Raw genomic sequence first — 22,894 nt, forward strand, 5'->3', positions numbered from 1 at the left:
ATCGTTTTCAATCCTCTCATAATATTTTTCATCATTCAGCCCATAGTCTAGCCATCTCATTAAGCAGAATAGAAAGTGGATCTTGGGTTTACTTTCAGCAGCTGTGTGATTCACGTCTACCTTATTTTGTCCTTTAGTCCTCACGTTCCAGGAGCGATGTTTCTGACAAAGAGAGAAGAATTGCTGTTTTCTGGATCAGAATCTATTCCATCTAACACTTATCATTGGCAAGTTTTTGACCTTGAAGTACTTTTTTTTAGCTCCTTACATACATTAAGTGGCTTCATGCCTATCTGGAGCGATTTCCATAACATTTTTAAAAAAATCTTTTAGCTGCAATTTCAATCCTCTCATAATATTTTAATCATACAAGTGATAGTCTGGCCATCTCATTAATTCTCAGACCCAGGTGGCTTTTTGGCCTTGATAAGTGATAACTGTGTTTATACAGCACATAGTAGGCGAATATTTGGGATCATGTTTGATGGGGGACTGTGGGGAGTTGAGCAGCAATATGTCTGTTCACATTACATTTGAACTTCTGCAGGTTAGTACAGTCATGCAAGCAGGAAACAGGGAGGGAATGCCAAAGTCTAGCAGTTTGAGAGAAGAAAATATTAGAATAGAAGGCTTTCCAGCATCGGAGGACCTCAACAGTGAATAATGAAGTATATAATGGAAGTTAGCTATCACGGTGCTTATACATCTAAATGTATGAGCATCGTGATAGCTCAACTTCTATTATATAAAAGAAAATTGTCTGTGTGTTTATGTGTATCTGACCAGTTAAAATTCAAAAACTACACAAAACACACCCACAGAGCTTATAACTTCTTTTTCAGCATTGCCTCAGGCAAAATATAAGTGCACTTGTTTTGATATAATTACGCCCCTCCCCCTTTATACCGTCATTGGGAAGTCTAAATATATTTATTATTTTGATAATAAATATATTTAGACTTTTCTTTAAGAGTATAATGGGGGAGAGAGGGGTAATTCAACTCGCTGATATGATGATATTTAAAAAAAATATTTATTGCTCTTTTTTTATTGCCAATAATAAAATAACTTGGGGAGGAGTCAACATTTACAGCAATTCTTTAATGTTATGTAGAAATCCATTGATGTATTTTTTATTTGCCAGTGAAAGCAAAAGAGGGAGTAAAAGTGAGAGGGGGAAAGAGGGAGGGAGAGAGAGAGAGAGAGAGAGAGAGAGAGAGAGAGAGTGAGTGATAAAAAAGGAAAGGAAAGAGAGGCAAGGGAATAGGGAAGAGGTTAGAGAGAGAAACTTGTGTATTTTATTCAATGCTAGTAAATAAAAAAAAAGTTTTTATTATTTGGATTATTCAGATTACCATTCTCATCTTGCGTGTTATTACAATGTTATGACTGATGTAACCGCCGACCTTCTTCAGGTGTATCTTGTTGAACTTGAAAATTTTTTTGTTGAACTCAGGAATCTGTAAATAATTTATTTAATCCACAGGAGTAGCATACTCTCATTCCATCAGCAATGACCAGGTAGAAGCCTTAAGTAATTCATAATTGTATTTTTAGTAATGTCGGCACTGAGGATTGAACCGTCAACCTCCAGAAAAATGTCCGTTAAAACTGAATTTTACTTAGTATTTTATCCATTAATGTCACAGGTTTGTGCGGAATAACACTCAAGATGAAAACAGTAGTCTGAATAATCGAAATAATGCAAACTATCCATCCTCATCTCAAAATTTCAAAACATAAAAAGAAAAGCAGGTTTATATATTGAAAGGTATATTTTAATAGTTGCTTACAAATTATTGAATATTACAGGTCAATATAACAGTGATATTGAATGAACTTAAATGAAGGAATCTTGCTATCTTTTGAGGAGGGCCTCACACCACCCGACCCCACCTTCAGAGGGTTTCCACCTCCTTTCCCCGAAAGATAACAATGCGTGTCAATAAAATAAAAAATTATTAATACCACACGGAATGGGTGGGGGTACTTTTATCACACATGCATTATCTTAATGATACTATTGGTACACAGTGGAGCAGCAGTTAGTATGATTTCCACACGCGTTAAGAGTGAATGAGTAAGGTCACTTCTTTACTAACCAGCAGAGCTTTACTTCTGTCAACCAATGGAAGAGTCTATCAAGCATATGCATGCAGTGTGATAATGCATAGAAGTGAAACCTGGCCAGTGGTGGTCGAGGACATGCGTTGCATGGAGAGAAATAATATAAGAATGATATGATGGATGTATAATGTGAGTCATAAAAACAGGTTTAGATCTGATGACCTATTTTTTTTTATTCAATCTTCACCCCAAACAAAGCACAGTGCCAATTTGAAGTAGGGGGCTACTATCAGGGACATAATTTGCGGGGGCATTATGAAGGGAGATGAGTAGAAAGATGTTTGTTTACTTTACACTTGAACTTCTGCATAATTTATTTTATTTATTTATTTTTTTTTACATGGGGGTCACCACTTATCAAGGCCCCAAGGCCACTCAGAGATAAGGGTTATTGCGTGTACAGTAATCAATGAGATAGTATTGTAGTAATCATTAGTATTGGAGATTTGATAGAGTGTCTTACTTAAGGGGGCGGTTTGTCAGGAGTTTGTTTATGTTGGACTTGAAGACGCCCAAGTTGTAGTCAGGTGGGAAACAGGCAAGCGACAGAGAGTTCCACTGGCATGCAGTTCTAAGAAAGAAGCTTTGCTCATCATGGAATCTACGTTTGGATTTAGGCACAGATAAAAAGTGGGGAAAATTATTGACAGTAGTTTCAGTCAGACGGGTATTTCTCGTGAAAGATTGGTGAGGGGGGACGAGGGATTGGAGCTCAGACGAGCACCTGCCATGGAAATAACGATAAAACAAAGACAGGCTCGCAACGTCTCTTCTGTGGGAGAGAGGTTGCAGGGAACAGAAAAGGGCATACAGTTGGGAAAGCAGAATCCCGGAAGGGAGTTCCAAAGACTTGCAGTTCTGGGGAAGAAACTATTGGAGTAAAAGGCTTTCTTACACCTAGGGATCTCTACTGTAAAGGGATGGACTTAGTTGCTTGTCGGGTTTGTTGGGGGTAGTCACATCGAGGAGGTACAAGTGCTTGCAGTTCATCAGAGCATTCACCATTAAAGTATTTGTAGAACAGGCAGAGGGATGCAACATTTCGTCAATGTGACAGAGGCTGAAGCCTAGATGACAGTTCAGGACCTATCAGGTTGGCAATTCTCTTTTGAACCCTGTCCAGGAATGAGAGACAAGCAGCAGATGCACCAGCCCAAATGTGACAGCAGTACGCCATACATGGGTGAATGGTGGCCTTGTAGAGGTACAGGATACTTTCAGGCGTAAGTAATTTTCTGGCATGGTAGAGAGAGCCCACCTTCTTTGCAGCAGCCTTGGCAATGCTCTCAATGTACATATTCCAGCTCATGCTCCCCATAAACGTTAGGGCGAGTTTAAAGGAAGTACTTTTAGGCAGTGTATCTTGGCCATTGCTATAAGTGATAGAGAAGGTTTCTTGCAGTTATTGAAGGAAACAAGCTTAGTCTTGGCAGCATTGAATGTGACCATCCATTTTTGTCCCCATTCCACTACAGATTGGAGGTCATCCTCTAGTGTTTCTGCCATTTCCTTAGATATGTGTTCATTTGTTATCCCCTCATATCTGTTATAGAGGGTGGTGTCATCGGCAAATATACCCATCTCCAAAACAATTATATCAGGGAGGTAATTTATGAATATCAGGAATAATAAAGGTCCAAGGATAGACCCTTGGGGTACTCCTGCATTTATATCATATTGTTCGGATGTACGACCGTTGAGGACAACTTTGATTTTTCTCTTACTTAAGAAGGATTTAATTACATTATGTATTTTTCCAGTGATACCATATGATCTAATTTTCCTTAGAAGACCATCGTGCCATACCCTGTCAAAAGCCTTAGATATATCAAGGGCTACCGCTGTACCCTCCCGTTTTTTCCAGTGAATGATATATACATTTAGAGACTACAGTTAAGATATCTGCTGTTGAACGGGCTTGTCTGAATCCATATTGTTTGTCAGTCAGGAGTTTAGCAGCTGTTAGGTGTTGGACTAGGGCCTGATTAACTAAGGACTCTAATATTTTGGTGAAAAGTGGGAGGCTAATGGGGCGATAATTTAGTGGGTCAGTTCTTTCACCAGAATTCTTGAAGACTGGTACCACAGAAGCGGTTTTCCAGCAGTTGGGAAAATAAGATTCGTTAAGGCATTTATTGTAAAGTTTGGAGAGAACTGGAGCAACCTCAGCAGAGCATTTTTTTATTGGCACAGCTGGGATGAGATCTGGTCCACATGCTTTTGGGGTGTCTAAGTTTTTTATGATACCATGCACCTGAGAAGGGGTGATTTTCAAATCGTCTAGTGTGGCGTTTGTCTGCAAAGGAAAGTCGGGGAGGGAGTGGTATGCCGGGTCCAGTGTGGAGTTTGAGGCAAACTAACTGGCAAGCAGATTTGCCTTGCCGGTTGTCGTGAAAGCAACATCATGATTGTTTGATAGTGGGGGAATCCTTGACTGCCCATTATTTACTACACTGTTGTAGATTTTTCCAAAATCATGGGCGCCTAATTTCTGTGCTTCAATGCGTTTCCTGGTGGTTTCAGAAAGATATGTGCAGAACGGGAGACTTTGATGATATGGCCACATTGAAAGAATGGATGAAAGTTCTTGGGTTAGAACAATTAATACAGCAGGTTCAGTTTAGAAGTGAAAGCCAAGGAAAACACGGGAGGAAGTGATTAGAATGGACTTGAGATAAAGAGGGATAAATAAAGACCTGGCCAGAGATAAGTTAGTATGGAAGTTAATCTCTAAAAGCTATCTAACATATGCTTGCATGTAAAATGAGCACTAAATGGCCAGTTCTTGAATTAAGATAACACTTTCTCGGACAACAGAAGAGAAGGAATGCCAACCATTCACTTATCCAAGTTCCAAACCAGCAGCATCATGAGACAGAGCAACTGGTCTGAAGACATGTGATTCTAGTAGTATCGAGTCATCTAGAATTTAATACCAAGTGACTTGATTATATCACAGCATAAGCAATAGTTCTAATTTTAAGGAATAAATTATTTAATTAAATGAAAAATACAAAGTCTATGCTACATTTTTGTGAGAAATAATTCTCTTTAAAATATTTTTTTTCTTTAATATAATAAACATTTTTCAATACTTAAGCAGAATAAGGAATGTGAATTTTCTTGGTAGTTTATGTAAAATGTTGAAATGCTGAGCCAATGAAATCGCAGCAGCCAACAAAAACATCTATTTGCTATCGTTGCTTTTTTTATAAAAACAAACAACTAAATATTTATCTTGATTTGAGAAAAAAAAATCACATAAAAGAAAAAAAGATCAAAAAATTATTGCTATCAGTTGTTTATTCAAAAAATATTTATTCATGAAACTTACCTTACAATAAATGTTTTTTTTCTGGATTTAAATATTAATGTTTTTAAAGTTTAGTAAAAATTGTATAATAATTATTCATTGTATTTTCTTTGTAACAACAAAAAGAATCGTTTTTATTTTTTTCAATTAATCTTTTATTGACTTATCTTCATATTAGGTCAGTGCAAAAACAATATCGTTTTCTCACATGTTACTCTTATATATGATTTCTGAATTAATTCATTGATATATATAGCCATGTGATATATTATTTTGAAGCGCATTTTTTGCTCTATTAAATTGTGTTATTCGTTACTGTTCTCAATCTCTTTATTCATTTTTTTTTTTTTTTTGCAGATTTTTCGACAGCATGGACAATATTCAAATCTGCACAATTTTCTTGTTCCAGTTCATACTAGGCCGAAAAGCTGTCGCAATAGCTCGTGATATCACTGATATGTTTGGCTCAGGAACCACTAACAGACGTGTGGAAAAAAGGTGGTTCAAGAAATTTAGCAATGGTGATGAGAGCCTCAAAGATGAAGATGGTCGCAGTCGGTTAAGTGCGGTTGACAACGAACATCTGAAAGCCTTAATTGAAGCTGATCCTCGCAAAACCACACATGGTGTGTGTGTGTGTATATATATATATATATATATATATATATATATACACACACACACACCATGTGTGGTTTTGTAAGGATCAGCTTCAATTATATTATGAGATACATTACCCCAACTATCAGACCCCAGAAAACTAAATTGATTGTGCAATGCACTGACTCCCCTACCCATCTACTAATATATATATATATATATATATATATATATATATATATATATATATATATATATATATATATACACACACACACACACACCATGTGTGGTTTTGTATCTCATCAAGCAAGATGGGCCCCTGGGTTCTAAGCCATTGGACTTGTGCTTTGATTTGGTTGGACAAATATTGCTTATTTAAAAGGGAAGGAAACGAGCTTTACAGTAACTTCAAAAAGAATAAAACTTTGTTGTTTCAACAGGATTTTTTTGCAATTTTATTTGGAAGGAGAATTTTATTGTTGCAGCATTGACTGAGATGACCCTATCGACACTGAACATTGGTGAACGACTTTTGACTCTCACAGCAAGTGGACAATCATGGCCTGTGCAGTGAACACACACACAGAACGTATATAAAATGGATATCAGCAGGGTAGGTAACTATAACAAAAAAAAAAAAATGTTAAAACAATTCATACAAAAATATATTGAGTTTTATTGACAACAATTCAACAATCTGGGAAAATAATCAAATTAAAAGTTCAATGATGAAATGTCTATTCTCTTGTTGACTATGTGTGTCAAGGTCAGTAGTAATTCATATCAATCAACGAAATTAAATTTATTGCCAAAAAATAACAAAGTGCAACAAACTATATAAACACACAATTAAAAGATGACTATCTATATACTATCTATATATTTAAGTCTAAGGTGACTTTACATCTAGATATGATAGATATTGTCACTATCGTGGATAGATTGTTTCATGAAGCAGAATCACAGAGAACGACATCCAGGTTCATACAGATTTTCAATGTCCATTTTCAAAGACTTTTCACATCTTTTTCAAGGCAAAATTCAAGTTTTTAAAACAAAATTTGATATATAAAAATGATATAATAAACAAAAACTAATATTTTACTTAATATTTAAAAATATTTTAATAGCATTTATTTCGATTTTGAATTTCACTTTGGCAACATCCGGAAAATATATGGAAAACATCATTGTTGTGTCGATACATAATTGTTTTCCCTGAGCTGGTACTGGAGATACAAGATTTCTTATACTGATAACATGTTTTTTGTCAATGGCCAGAAAGTAATTTCCTTGATTGATGTTTTGCAGTATACCTCAACTGCTTGGAACATTAAAATTCGGTTGTTGATAGGCATTTAAAAACTGGCTCACAATATTGTACGCTTGACAGTAGACCCAATTCTGTCATAAGGGGATTCCCTGTAACTAGTCGTAAAGAATGTCCAGGTTGCATCAATGCCAAAATCAGATTTGTGGTGGCAAAGATCGAGAAATACCTACTAACTTTTTTATCGACCAGCACAGCCATCACTGAAGAATTCAATTCTTTTAGTCTACGGCAAATTCTCCTTGATCCATGCCATGACAATTTTCTGCAATTCATGGATGAAAGGGGTGTCATGGTCAAGATTATCAGATATGATGCACAAAGAAATGTGTTGAAGTTTTCCATCTTGTTTGAAATATATCACCACGAGATGCATGGTGCACTGATCCTTATTCCAGTGATATCCTTGGATTTCATCATGCACTAAAGGTAATTTTCTGTGAAGTCCAGAAGAATGATGCACTCTTCCTCAGTGATATTATCTTATCTTTGTTTGAGGAATTGAGACTGACTCTTTGCTACGAAAGAGGGGGTAGTAATTTTATCTATCCCATACATCAGCAACTCAATGAAATCTTCAACATCAACTCTGTGTGTCTGTAGGGTTGTCCTGCCTACACTCTACCACTAGCTGTACGACATCTACTTATTGATTTCGGATTCAATGAAGTTGTCACAAATTTTCCAGATTAGTATATCCAGGACAGTTTTCAAAGCGATGCACCATACATTCAAGATTTGTGGTGTCACACATTACCATAGCCATCAAGTTCAAGTGCTTTATTGTCAATATTCGCATCTTCAGATTCTTCAGCTTTCCTTTTCAACTGTGTTTTAACTCTGTTGTTAAAACAATCAACTAAAAGTTTTATATTCAAATAAGTGCAAATACATACAGAATGGGAACCTGACGATGACACAATGACACACCATTTTGAGCAAAACTTGCAAAACTTAGAAAGTTCTACTCTGCTTGTATGCTGCATAAATGAATTTTGTTGCCAATGCTCACATAATCTTTACCTCCAGGCATCATTCTTGAATAATTATCATCATAGAATGCTTGAACAGACTCAAAACCCTCTTGGGACAAACCTCTTCTTTTCTTCTTGTCAAATAATGAAAAAATATTGCGGCTTTGTTTAAATGCGCATGCCTCACAGACCATGTATTCAGATACATTAAAGTAATCTGCAACCTTCTTGCACAACCAACTTTATGGGGTTAGTCATCAGTTGAAATTTTTCACTTGTACTGATACCATTCTTCAGTTTGGCCTGCATAACATCCAGCAGATGATCCAAGTCAGCTGCCTTGGCAACCAGTTCTCTTTCACTCACCCTACTTTCAGTAAAGTTTTCAGTTCAGGGCTTCCAATGTCAAGAACTTCAGCAGTGACTTCTTTCTGTTTTTCATAGCTCCTCTCCAGTTTCTTCTGTACCATTTGCGTTCATTTCTGCACTCTATGAGTTTTTAATAGAGAAATATCAAACATAGTCAAACTCTCATTCAGTTTTGTGCGTTTTTCTTCTTTCTCCAGCTCAATGCCACAATCATCACTTTCTTCAGTCACACTCTCTTCTATATTCTTTGCAACTATGGTACAATGCCAGCACAACTTCCATCCAGGTTTCACATTGTATTCATAATTGTTCAACAGCTGAGCCATCTATAATATAAATCTCACCTGTCTGTTTAAATGTATGTATAAATGTATGTATGTTTGTATGTCTGCCTAAAACTTTCAACAGAGGCGACAGATTTTCACAAGATCGGTATCACTTTTGAAGCTCGACCCTCTAAATTTGAACGCTGCTTTTCACCAACATCGTGAGGAAACAAATAAATAAAACAACAGAAAGCCACACGTTCATTTCACTTAACTATCCATTTCTGCAGGTCAACTTTTTGATTGACATCACTAAATTAGAACGCTTTTCACTTCCTGTCATGTCATAGCATAGCGGTAAGATGTCAGGTTTTCTTTCACTTTCTTTTCCGCCTTCACATCACAGGTTCGAGCCCACCTGCCTACTTAGACTTTTTTTTCTTAACCCACACCTACAAACACCCGGGCAACATCAGGCACCCCCGCTAGTCTTTAAATATGTCTAAAAAAGCAATAAACCCAAGTCAAAACTTAGTTACTGGTATTTTAGTTGAATGTTTTTGGGTATTATTAGACAGGAACTGCATAAGGAAGTTACTGAAAGTCTCTTTAGCAATAACAAACTACAAGCAAAGAACAACTTACAAAATGCCAAAATTCTGACCAGCATAGCTTCGCCTTTCAAAAACTCAAACACAACTTGGAATAAAATCATTATTTCAAACACAAATAACTAATATACCACATGTGGTGAAATCTGTAATGACAAAATTCAATTGAAAAGTGAGTTCAAAAGAGTTAAAATTTTGTGTTTTTGTTCTACTACTCAAGGAGATTACACTCGTTTGTCACAAATATCACAATTTTCTTACTTAGATTGAGAAATTTTTGGAAAAATACCAAATTTCAGGGTTTTAATATGCCAAGAGATATTTTTGGATTTTATGAAAGCTTCATCCTATGTTATTTAAAAAATCTAAAAGTTGTTTCAGAAAAAGCACAGTTCTCCTTTTTGTTGCTCTGCTTTGGAGGGCTGAATGACATCTTAAAAAGTGCCGTGGTAACACATGAATTGGTCAAAATGAGGTCTTTCATTTGGTGCTGTTCATACTATTATTTTTGGATTCCTCGCCCTTGAAAACATAATTGGGTGAAATTTAAGGCCAAGAGGATTATTTTTAGCCCCAAAATTGCAAATTTTCTAAAACATCTAGATTCCAAGATAGGATGTCGGGATGCACCGATTTCTTATTTCTGAACCGAAATCAACCCTCTAAAAAAATGGGTTCCTCTATGCAAATATAGCTGAAAATGCAGATTTCTCTTAGGTTTTACCTAAATTTTATGAGGTGTTCATAAGAAAAAACAATCTGAGGTTGGTGGTGTCAGAGTTGGATGATATGCTCCATACTATAGCAGGGCAACCGGAGTTATCCTGGAAAATCCGTTCTGGCAAAAATTTACTTTCACCATGACTAATGTTTGTGCAATTTAAAAAAAATCCAAGGCATGGAGAAAAGTGCTAACAAACAAATGGACGAATGAGAGTGAATTACTAGGTCCAATCCGTCCTTTGTCAGAGAACCAAAAATGTTTATACTAAGATTCTACCCAATCAAAAGTTCATGTTTTTAACATTTGCATGTTTCTGCTGTTTATTGAACAAGGTTGTACATTCTCTTCCAGGCACTTGAGAGTGAGAGCATTCAAGAATCAAAGTTCCTTCTCTGCACCAAAATGGAGGATAACTGGATGGTTGGTCTACATATGTTGGAATTTTATCCCCGTGACATATCAAAAGATTTCTTGACATTCCATGTGTTGATTTTTTTTTTTTTTTTTTTTACATAGGCGTCACCACTTATCAAGGCCGATCGGCCACTCAAGGATAAGGGTTAAAGAGTGTAGAGTAGTCAAAAGGACAATATAGTAATCAATAGTAATGGAAGTTCGGTAAATTTGTTAACTTAAGTGGAACGGCTCATCAGAAACTGGTTCACGTTGGACTTGAAGACAACCATATTATAGGCAGCTGGAAAGCAGGAAAATGGAAGACAATTCCACAGGTGTGCAGTTCTAAGAAAGAAGCTTTGATCATGGAATCTATGTTTAGGTTTAGGCACAGATAAAGAGTGGGGAAAATTATTGAGAATGTTTTCAGCTAATCTAGTGTTTCTTGTGAAAGTTTGGCGAGGGGGGACCATAGATTGAAGCTCAGTCGAATACTTTCCATGAAAATAACGATAAAGCAGAGACAAACTCGCAACATCTCTTCTGTGAGATAGAGGTTGCAAGGAAGAGAAAAGGACGTCTCCCACCAGGCCACGAAGTCTATTTTGAACTCTATCAAGGCAGGACAAGTCTTTTCTAGCAGCTCCTGCCCATATGTGGCAACAGTATTCCATCCTTGGACGTATCTGGCTCTTATATAGATAGAGAATTGCATCATCAGTGAGATATCTACTGGATCGATAGAAGGATCCGACCATTTTTCCAGCGGCCTTGGCAACAGATTTGATGTACGTATTCTATTTAAGATCAGGAGTAAAGGTCAAGCCCAGAAGCCTGTCAAAACTTGAGGCCTCCCCAAGACGAGAGCCATTCATTTTAATTGATGCCAGATGGGGATCAGAACGTTGATGATGTAAAGATAGAAGCTTGGTTTTAGATGCATTAAAAGTAACCAGCCACTCCTTTCCCCATTGTACAACGTAATCAAGATCAGAGGAGAGAGAATCGGAGAGAACTTGGTCGTTTACTGTCTTAGATGTGCTACCATAGATGGTAGTGTCGTCAGCAAAAATGTCTACGAATGATGTAAGGATGTGATTTGGAAGATCATTAATGTAGATCAGGAAAAGAGTTGGGCCCAGGATGGACACCTGAGGGACTCCAGCATTTATACTGTGAGCTTCTGATTTTTGCCCATCAACTACTACTCTTATGAACCTATCAGAGAGAAATGATTTAATAATTGAGAAGACATTTCCAGCTATACCATAGCTAGAGATCTTGTGAAGTAAACCTTTATGCCATACCCTATCAAAGGTCTTTGATATGTCAAGAGCAATTGCCCTAGAAAGGTTGCCTCCATCGAGAGATTTGCTAATCCTATGAGATATAACTGTAAGCACATCTGCTGTAGATCTAGCAGAACGGAAACCATATTGAGTGTCACTAAGAAGGTTATTTTTGCTGAGATGGTTGATTACTTCTCTATTTAACACAGATTCCAGCAACTTACTCATGACGCACAGGAGACTTATTGGCTTGTACTGAGAGGGGGATGAGCGATCACCTGAATTCTTAAATACAGGGCATACTGATGAGAGTTTCCAGGGTGATGGGAAGCAATTTTCCTTAAGACAACATTTAAACAGTTTTGTAAGTATGGGTGGTAGTTCTGGTTGAAGTTTTTTGAGTACTATAATTGGAATACCGTCAGGGCCAGTTGCTTTACTGGAATCAAGGTTTTTGATTAGCTTGACAACATCACATACAGATATTTGTATATCACATAGTGTGTTTTCTGATACAGGAGGAAATATTGGGGGTTAGCGGCCTTGGTCGCAAAGGGTAGAATTGGCTGCAAAGTTCTTGGCAAAGAGTTTGGCTTTGTCTGATGCTGACGAGATTAACTCAGGTCCATTGATGATAGTTGGGATAGAGCACACGCTTCTGTTCAGGATTCTGTTTGCTATTTGCCAAAACTGGTGGGAACCAAGCCGCTGCTCAGCTACTTTGGACTTGACGAACTGAGCATACAACTCTCTTGTGTTCTTTATTACTTTCTTACAATGGTTGCTGCCAGTCCTGAAAGCGGCTTTAGTTTCCATACATCTATTACGTTGGAAGCAGTGGAAAAAGTGATTTCTGTGCGCAATAGCAGCAGCACAATATGGAGAAAACCATGGCTGGCTGTTAGGTTTTTGCTGGAACTTTTTAGAGGGTATGAAATTGTCTATATTCAATTACCATTCTGTCAGGTCTGATACTATAGACGACACATCCTTTTTAAACATGGAACGCAGAGGAAGATCCGATATAAATATACGGAAACTATCCCAGTCAGCCATAGTGTATCGATATACTGTACAATGGAGAGGTACGTTTGAGGACTTATTACATTTTATTTTTATCTTAATTGATACAACTGAGTGGTAAAGCCGTAACAATTACTCACTAATATGGCATCGAGAGGCCCCACCAGAGACTACTGCATGGTCCAGAATCCATTCACCAAATGGCAATACAGCAGCCCCAGTACTTTGCGCCTCCTTAGTGGTTAATCCAAGGTTCGGGTCCCTGACTATCAGGCGGATAACGTCAGCCCAGATAAAACGTTTACCTCCAGCACCCTTACTAGTGACATGGCTACAAGGATAGACATAGAACAGAAAATTTCCGCCATCTCTGTCGACTGTTCACGCGAAATACTGTCTACCTAGAATACAGCTTTTTCTTCTCCCTTTGTCAGAAAATGAGGACTGAGTGACAAATAAAGAGAAGCGAGAGTAACGGGAGCTGCCGACAACACTTCCACAAAACGTTCTCTACTCTCCTTTAAAAAAAAAAAAAAAAAAAAAAAAAAACATCTTGAAAGTATCATCACCTGGCATATATTATTTGTGCTTCTGATAGGCTGAAAGAAAATGTGTATATCAAGATCTTGTCCAATAAAGAGTGGATATGCAATTCTGAATTTTTGAGATGAGATGTGAATGCTAGTGTTATGTTGATTAATCGGATTATTATTCTTATCTAGGGTGTTATTAGCACACCGTTTCGGTTGCTGCAACCTGCAACCTTCTTCGGGTGTAGAAAACATGCTTCTTTTTCTCTACTAAGGAAAAGAGGGTTGGCTCTGCATTACAAGAAGGCGAACCGTGGGTTTGAGGGTGGGAGCATAAATCATAAAGCAGGTTCAACCTTCAGGGGTCACTAAGATATTTTTTAAAGCTTTTCCTATGACTCAATTTTTCGGGATATTTATGCTAATTGTTAATATTAGTGAAAAGATGTTTTACGGAACAGAGGATCGATACCTATACGTATTTTTTTTTTTTTTTTAAACACAATGTAAGTTGGGGGGGGGGGGGGCAACTCCAAGGAAAAAAGAGTTTTGTTTTGTTTTTGTGAAGTTACCTCCTTTGCACTGGATATATGTAATGTTTTCTTTTTCAGAGTGGATATTTTAAAACAATATTTAATTGTTGTTGCTTATTGAAAAAAGGTTCTACATACTCCCAAACTCATTTTTACTTAAAATCAGGTTTTAGTAATAACAATTTTTTTAAATTAATATTAAATAAGTTCATTATAGAAAATAGCTATAGCAAGTTCACTGGTACACATAAAACCAAAGAAAATTTGTTCGTATTTCAAAACTCAAATATGGAATCCTAAAATTTCAGAAAAGATTGCAAGGGAGATAAGTATAAAATAACAAAGGGAAGTAACCCTTTATTTAAACAAAAAAAATTACTGCAAATACATTTTTGAATGATTTTTTCATAATTTTCAAATCCAGAAGTGCCAGTAAAATTGGTAGTTTACAGTACCATTACACCCACGTTGCATGCATCTTTTGTTTTTTTTTTTTCATTTATTTAGTTTTCATACTGCCACCCAGACTAAGATTTATAATAAAGTTACGGAATGGCATGTGTTTTTTAATATTTTGATGAATGCACAGATTATTTAACAGTTAATAACTCGTAAAAACATAAATATAAATAAAAATAATTCATAGCAAATATAATTAATTAAATTCTCTTCTTAACCCATGTAGTTTTAAATTGCAGAAACTGTAAAAAAAATTTTAATTTTATTATGATAAAAACTAAAAAAAATTTTATTATAAAAAATTAAATAGCAGCCAAAATGATCACTTAACTGGAAAATGGGGTGCCATGCTGAAAATATATCAAGGAAAAAGAAGAAAAAAAATTACTGTACAACTAACGCTAATTTTGAGTGGAAAACCATAAAGAAAGCTTATAAAACCATATACCCAAGTTATGCAATAATCTCAGATGCCTTTTTTCAGGTGCCTATAAAACTGTCTTTATAGAAAAAAAAAAAAAAAAAAAAGCTTATAAACAGTTTCCACACATTAAAACTATACAGTTTATGTAGATGGTAATCATTACTATTACAGAGTAATTATTTCAAAGCAAATACCGGAAAAATTTGGAGAAATAAGTAAAAATACAATTTATAATTTTTGTAGGCAGGTAAGTAGAAAAATAACTTTTATTGCTTTTGGTAACAGTTATTTGTTGTAGATTTGTTTTGTTTTGGGCTTTTTTTTTTCACTCTTTTTTGTTAATTATACAGCACAATCGCCCTTTTTCAGGGTTTTTTTTTTGCAAATATTAATAAATAATAAAATCAAACGGATTGCAATATCACACATTCCATTTTTTCGATGCTTATACAAAAAAAGGCAACAGATTAAACAAGGGAGATAAATCGTGAAAGGGAGATTTTTTTTTATTAAATTGTTACGTGAAAGTACAGAATAGTTACAAAATACTCTCCCCTCCCCATGTTAAGAATGGATTTCTAAATAATAACGTTATTATGCCAGCACGGTAAAATAGGTGTATATGTATCAATTTAATTAAACAACAAAAACAGTACTTTAATTAAATTAATTAAAATTTTAATCATTTTCAGTTTTGTTTTCATAAATTTATATCAAAAATATTTTTTAATTAAATAAAAAAAAGTAATTTAATCAAAAAACGAACAATAAGCAAAAATTTAAAGTAATCTAAAATATGCTTTCTAAAATAAGCAATCTGAGTTATGCCTCTTGTTTCTGCTATCCTATTTTTAAAAATCGATCTGTCGTCTTTCTTTGTACAAGCACCAATTTTTTGTTTCATAAAATCAGAAAACAAATTAATATTTTAAAAATAAAAGATTTAAAAAATAATCCGCAATATTTGTTAAATAAAATTTTTAAATTAGCAAAAATTTGAACAGGGCAAAAAAAAAAAAGAATATGGTGTCTTATTTTTGTCTTTACACTGGTTGCAATGTTTCTCTTCACTGGTTCTTCAGATCAATGGGAAGGTTGTCGCTGGTGGCATGCCTTCTACTGACTGTGCAGACAGATCCTCGACATGCACATTCTGTGAGACCCAGGGCATGGAAATCCCTGAGAAGAGGGGCCCCTGGATAGATGACGCTTTTCTCCCTCCACAGCCTTTCTTTCTAGAACTAAACAAAAACATTTGGTAGTGATTGTAGAACTAAAAAGGTTCAATGTGCAGATCTAGGTTTACCCGAATAGTAACAAATTTATAATTGCACAAAAACTGTATTATATATATACGCATCTGTTGGATTAAAAAAAAATTTTTTTAAACAAAACAAAACGGCTGTACTCCCAAATTTACACAAATTGATCCAGTGGCTTTTAAAAAGTCAAATCAAATCATCGGCCCCATATAAGATAGGGAGAGAGGAGGGATATTGATTCTTCAAGTTTGAGTTAGTTCCCTTTGGCACTGATCTTAGTGAAAATGAAAAATGGCCGATGAGAATTCGGCAATTTCATTTTTCCCCAACAATAATACTGAATGAATTTGCATATTTTTTTATGTACTGCCCCTTTTTTTTTTTTTTTTTTTTTTTTTTTAACCTAGTACGTAAGTATATAAACATTTTTGATACTCATTCAGATTGGCACTCATAGCGAGAAACAAAAACAAAGAAAACCTTTTATTTTGTACCTATTTGTCACGGAATGAAGATTATGTATTTTAAAAATCATAAAGATTGATCAGTAGTTTTTTTTTACTTTAATTTTCTGTTTTTACTGATAAGTTACAGACAGGGCCATACTTCTCTAGAGAAAATAATCGATGCTTCTGTTCAGTCTCAAGAGACAATGGATACCTCCTGTAAGGATAACTGTGCATGTAATTCTGAGGCAAGGGTTGCACAATCCCCAACCATGCCCCTTCTGAATCGGCACTGCTGAAGTCCAGTGGCAAGAAGAAATGCAAGACAACTGGAAACAATGCCAAGATAAGCGGAGAGCACACACAGCACTTGGAATTCTAAAATGGTCACCCATCTTAGTACTGACCAGACTTAACATTGCTTAACTTCGGTGATCTAACGGGAACTGTTGTGTCAACGTGAATTATGTCATATATAAAATAATAAGGGAAAGTAATCAGTTATTATTTGGAGTTTCTGAAACAGTAAATTTGATTTTCTGGAATGAAAAAAAAAACTACTTGATCAAATTACAGGATTTTCAGAATTTCTCATCTAAGTCTCGTGACTTTCCATTAAAAAACAAATGTTATTGACTTAATTTTTATCTCAATTTCAACGGAAAGCCATTTTATCTACTTAATTGTCATGGCATATTATTATATAAACTATGTACTTTCATGATTCATTGATTGGCCATTATCATTTTTGAAATGTGCTTGAACAAGGAAAGTAACTCATAGTTCAGAACTTTATTATTTACATATAATTTGCAATTTATTTCGAACATTTTTGCATACTTTATCATTTTTCGTAAATTTTGGATATTTTACTAATTTCGACATGACACATAAGTAGAAACAAATTGGTTTTAATTGAAATTCAATATTTTGATTTCCATTCATATTCTGAGCAAATACCTAATAGAGTATTAAGATTTTTATTAGAAGAAATTCAACTATTATTAAGTCTATAATTTTTTTTTTCAGCTATTATCAGAGATTTTCTTTGTGACTGATTTACTGTCTCCCCTTAGCGTTATACCAGCATAAAATCGATTATCTTATGCAAAGTTTAATTGGCGTTTCTATATTATAAAACGAAAAAAAATATTGAATTTCAAGTGAAACAAATGGTATGAAAAAAGACATTTGTGAAAGGAAATGAAATCACTAAAAAAAAAAGATAAATTGACAGGGGACATAAGTTCTATTGCTTACGTCACGTAATGAACGTAATTCAAAATGTCGGACAAAATTTATTCCCCATATAAATTTTATCGAAAATAGTTTTTCATTGATAATTATTTTTCTACCTCATCGTTTTTCGTAATTTTTGGATATGTTACTATTTGTGACATGACAATTACGTAGGTTCCATTTGTTTTACTTGAGATTCAATATTTTTCTCGTAGCGCTGTTTAATTTTATTTTTTATTAAATTTCTATTTGATATTTTCTGTAAATTTCGGTGTACGCTTTTTCAATACTTAGTAAGTATTTTATAAAGTTTGTTCTAATTCATTTTTTATGTCAAGACTGGTGCGACACTGAGAGAAATATATTACTAGTTGTAATTTCTTCGAAGTTATCAAGAATAACAGAAAGTTTAGGAAGAAACTTAGTGGCACCCTCTTGAAAATCAGTTTTCTTAAAGACAACATTATTACCATCGACGGAAATCGAATAATGTCGACACAAAGCAATGGTGTGACAATCAGAATTCGTGACAAGAACGTCTGTAAGTTTAGAGACGGGATATTTACAGAGTTTGCTGCTATAAGCCACCGACATTATCTCGACGGCGTTTCTGTGGATAGTCGTCAAATGCCGGTGCAGGGCCCATTGCAACTGAATACAAGCCAGTTGTCGGAACAATTTTAACACCTGTGAATAGTTATTTAAATAATAGCTAGTGCTTGCACGGTACACGGTTTTGAGAAGGGGGTCCTTGTGAAGTTCGGGTCCCAAGCTGTACCAATGTTGAAGGGCACTCGAGGAACCCAAATTAACGATTTGGTAGAGAGATTCGAATTCTATTCGGTTAGATTGGCATTTGTCGTCGTTGGTTTCTCTGTAGAAAGTTAACAACCGAGTCAGACATTCTTGAAGGTGGGTATCATTAATAACGGGGTCGAAGCGTTGGCCGGGTTTTTCCTCGCAGAGACGATACCCGGAATAAACGAGAAATCGAACTATCTTTTCAAGGATTGATATCGTAAAAGGTCCTTCTATGTTTTGTATAACCAGATCCTGACGGACCGCCCGTAACCGATCGAATATGTACTCATAAATATCAATCCACTGAGTTCCTCGTTTCAGTTCGACTCTGATAAGAGTCCCTAATAGATAGTCCACCGTTTTGCTAAGGACTTCGGGGGTTCGCAATTCGGCTGGGCTGGGGAGAAATCGACCGGCGGCGGCTCTAGAATATTCTTTTACAGTTTTAGATCGATCGGCAATCGGGGTGCCTTTTGCGTTCTTCCTCCTGTACTCAAAAGGGTGTAATAATTTTTCTTTCTCTCTCAACCGTACCTCTTTTTCAGGGCACATCGTTTGACAAGTGCCAACAATGTAATCATCCATATTTTTGTTTTCTTTTTTTTTTTTTTTTTTGCCATGTTATCGTTTTTAAAAGCCGAAGTTTCGTACTTTTTTTTTAACTGTTAAATAAATTGTTAAACAATTGAAATTAAATGAATATGAACACTATTTTATGTTTTATTTATTTAAATTTGATTAATTCAAATTTAATTTGTTTAGGCTTTCTTTTCTGTTAGTTATTTTTTTTTTTTTTTGCAAAATTTATTCACATAAATAAATTCGAAGTTGTTTTCTGAAATGGAGATATTATTCAGAGTTATTTCCCCTTATTTATTATTCCTATTTACTTTGCCTCCTAAAGTTGAACACCAGGGTCGTTTTTTAATGTGGAGAAAAGGAACAAAATTAAAAATTATCTCAGTCGTGAAGGATTTCTCCTCCACTAACCGAGATAAAAAAAATTGAAGTGTAGTATCAGAACAGATACTACACTTTGATCTTGGCCCGATTTATTATTATTATTATTATTATTATTATTATTGAAATCGCTCGACAGAAGGCGTGGAGCCACTTGATATAAGGAGCTAACAAGAACGAAAGCGTATTATTGCAAAGACAGGAGATACTATTTAGCTTAGTCGTGAAAAGACCAAGGCTGTAGGTAGAAGGAAAACAGTGAGCAGGAAGAGAGTTCGACGAGACTGTAATTTTTGTAAAGAAGCTACTGGAATAGGGAGCTGTATTACAATGCGGTATTAAAACAGCGAATTGATGGAAACTTATATTTATTTATTGTATTTTTTTTGTTTGTTTTCATATTACTTTAGTGTACATTTAAAAAATCAAAGCCCTTTCCTGTGGCTAACACTTGAGATTGATATTCCAGTGTTCCAATAAAATTCTCTTTACCTCTCAAACATTGAGTTAGTAAAGAACTACAGAATATGATTTTTTATTTCTTGGAATCTAAACAGAGAAAAAATAAATTGACAGCACCCTCTCAACATCTTACCTTCAACGTGTTCTCTCCACTGCCAAACACTCAACTCATTCTCCTCCACAATTCGTCTTTCTTATCATAGATATTCCTCTCATATGCAAATTATATTTTGAAACCGCATACCCCCATAAGCTTTAAAGATCATTTCACATCATATAGATCTTACATCTCTAAATCTTCATACATGACCAGACTTAACTAGCCAGTCAGATTCAGCTAACCACCGATACACAGCCAAAGTAAGCTAGTCCTTGATACACAGCCAGACTAAGCTTGCCCTTAACATATGGCCAGATACAGGTAGCCCTTTATAGACAGCTAAACACAGCTAGCCCTTCATACACAGCTAAACACAGCTAGCCTTTCATACACAGCTAGACACAGCTAGCCCTTCATACAAAGCTGGACACAGCTAGCCTTTCATGCGTGGCTAGACACAACTAGCCTTCCATACACAGCTAGCCCTTCATACACAGCTGGACACAGCTAGCCCTTCATACACAGCTAGACACAACTAGTCCTTCATACACAGACACAGCTAGCCCTTCATACATAGCTGGACACAGCTAGCCTTTCATGCATGGCTAGACACAACTAGCCTTCCATACACAGCTAGACACAGCTAGCCCTTCATACACAGCTGGACACAGCTAGCCTTTCATACACAGTTAGACACAACTAGCCCTTCATACACAGCTGAGCACAGCTCGCCTTTCATACACGGCTAGATACAACTAGCCTTTCATACACAGCTAGACACAGCTAGCCCTTCATACACAGCTAGACACAACTAGCCCTTCATACACAGTTAGACACAATTAGCCCTTCATACACAGCTAGACACAGCTAGCCTTTCATACACAGCTAGACACAACTAGCTCTTCATACACAGCTAGACACAGCTAGACCTTCATACACAGCTAGACACAGCTAGCCTTTCATACACAGCTAATTAAATATGTTATAGTATATCGTTCTTGTAGTCTCTTGATCTTACCGAATTCTAGTATTCATCTATTCCAAATTCATCTAGTCTGATGAAGTATCCAGCTTATTGCTGTTACTTGAGATAAGGTGCACCATTTCTCACTTGAGCCAGTGTCTAGTCGAGATGATGTTATTTTGGGTTCGAATACTATTCGGATTGAATATTTTATCAGGAAGTCACTTGTAAGGTTAAGTATATTCTGACAAGCCCATTTATGGAGAGATTGAAGACACCTGATGTTGATGTCTAGTAGGCAATTGGAACTCCAGTTGCCCTTAGTTTGTGTCCAAGTATGAATCAATTTTACAATTGGTACTGGTACAGCTTTTGAAGTAGACAAAACCAACTTTTTGTTTAGTATCAGACATTTACATAAGCAACTGAAAGATGCCAAAGCACTTAGCTGAAAGATGCCAAAGCACTTAGCTGAAAGATGCCAAAGCGCTTAGCTGAAAGATGTCAAAGCACTTAGCTGAAAGATGTCAAAGCACTTAGCTGAAAGATGCCAAAGCACTTAGCTGAAAGATTCCAAAGCGCTTAGCTGAAAGATTCCAAAGCGCTTAGCTGAAAGATGTCAAAGCACTTAGCTGAAAGATTCCAAAGCGCTTAGCTGAAAGATGCCAAAGCACTTAGCTAATAAGAATGCTCAAGAAGCAGATGGACAACTTTATCTCTACTAAAAAAAAAGTTGAAAGAAAAAAAAGCTTGTATAGCTTTTGAACAGGACAAAACCAAACTTTTTTTAAAATTTTATTTTTAACCCTAACCCTAAACTAGCCTAGTGAGTTTTTACATGGTTTCAAAGCTGTACGAGTTTAGTACAAAAAACAAAATACAAATCTGTAAAAATCGATTATGTAGTGTTGCTGCTGGCTACAGGTAATGTATTTTCACAATAGTAACGCGTTTGAAAAAAAAAAAACCCACTCAGAAAGCCACCCATTTATTTAAACCTTTTATTTTTTAAAAAATCTTGCTCGCGAATATTCATCAAAGTTTAATATTTAAAAATATTATTTTAAAAATATATTAATTGTCGCTGAAGTTAATGTTTTAGAGAATAATTAAATAAATATTGAATTGTCTTTAAAATGCACACAGAAAAAAAAAACCCAAAAAATGAACACGGTACATAAAAATCAATCTTGGTCGCAAAAATCCGAAACAGAAAGACACCCATTTATTTAAATATCTTTTATTTAAATACGTTCGTTTTGTTACTTACTTAAAAAATGTTTTGTAAATATATATTTTTTCTTTTAAATCTCCAAAAGTTCTGTAAATATATTTAAAAAAAAAAAAAAAATTGCTGGCGAATATTCGAGCATGTTTACAAACAACCGACGCCATGTGCTTGTGCTTGTGCTTGTGCCAATGTCAAGGTCGAATCACCGGTGTTAGTTGAAATGTGCGCCGGTCACCAACAGGCGGCGGTGTCTGCTACAGGGTATCTATTCTTTACTTGATCCCTATTCACTTGACTCTCATTAGCATGTAATAATGTCTGCGCAATATTAAGAAGGTTCATTGAAGATTTCACTGCAACTTCCCACTACCGACTAAAGGCACGTATAAATGTATACGTTCATGGGGTCCTTTGGGTGCACTGGGTTTAATCTCTTTTTCTTTAGGCTGTTTGTTTTA

At 35.5% G+C, this 22,894-nt stretch overlaps 1 protein-coding gene and 1 long non-coding RNA gene across 3 annotated transcripts in view; one reads left to right on the forward strand and one right to left on the reverse strand.

Moving 5' to 3' along the window:
• The window catches only part of LOC145252718 (uncharacterized), a 178,030-nt gene extending 171,939 nt beyond the window's left edge, over positions 1-6,091 (forward strand). For both annotated transcript variants that reach the window (XR_013863653.1, XR_013863654.1), the window contains exon 3: positions 5,798-6,091. This is a non-coding gene — a long non-coding RNA (uncharacterized LOC145252718). The remainder of the gene's footprint in view (positions 1-5,797) is intronic.
• A 9,184-nt stretch (positions 6,092-15,275) lies between these two features.
• LOC145252719 (SAC3 domain-containing protein 1-like) lies at positions 15,276-19,649 on the reverse strand. The gene has a single exon (XM_080112557.1). It carries the CDS (start codon positions 19,302-19,304, stop codon positions 18,252-18,254), a length of 1,053 nt encoding a protein of 350 aa, XP_079968683.1. The 5' UTR covers positions 19,305-19,649; the 3' UTR covers positions 15,276-18,251.
• Positions 19,650-22,894: the final 3,245 nt, after the last annotated feature.

Source organism: Euprymna scolopes, chromosome 29 (assembly GCF_053919585.1).
Source record: "Euprymna scolopes isolate OS-2025 chromosome 29, ASM5391958v1, whole genome shotgun sequence".
Lineage (NCBI taxonomy): Eukaryota > Metazoa > Mollusca > Cephalopoda > Sepiida > Sepiolidae > Euprymna > Euprymna scolopes.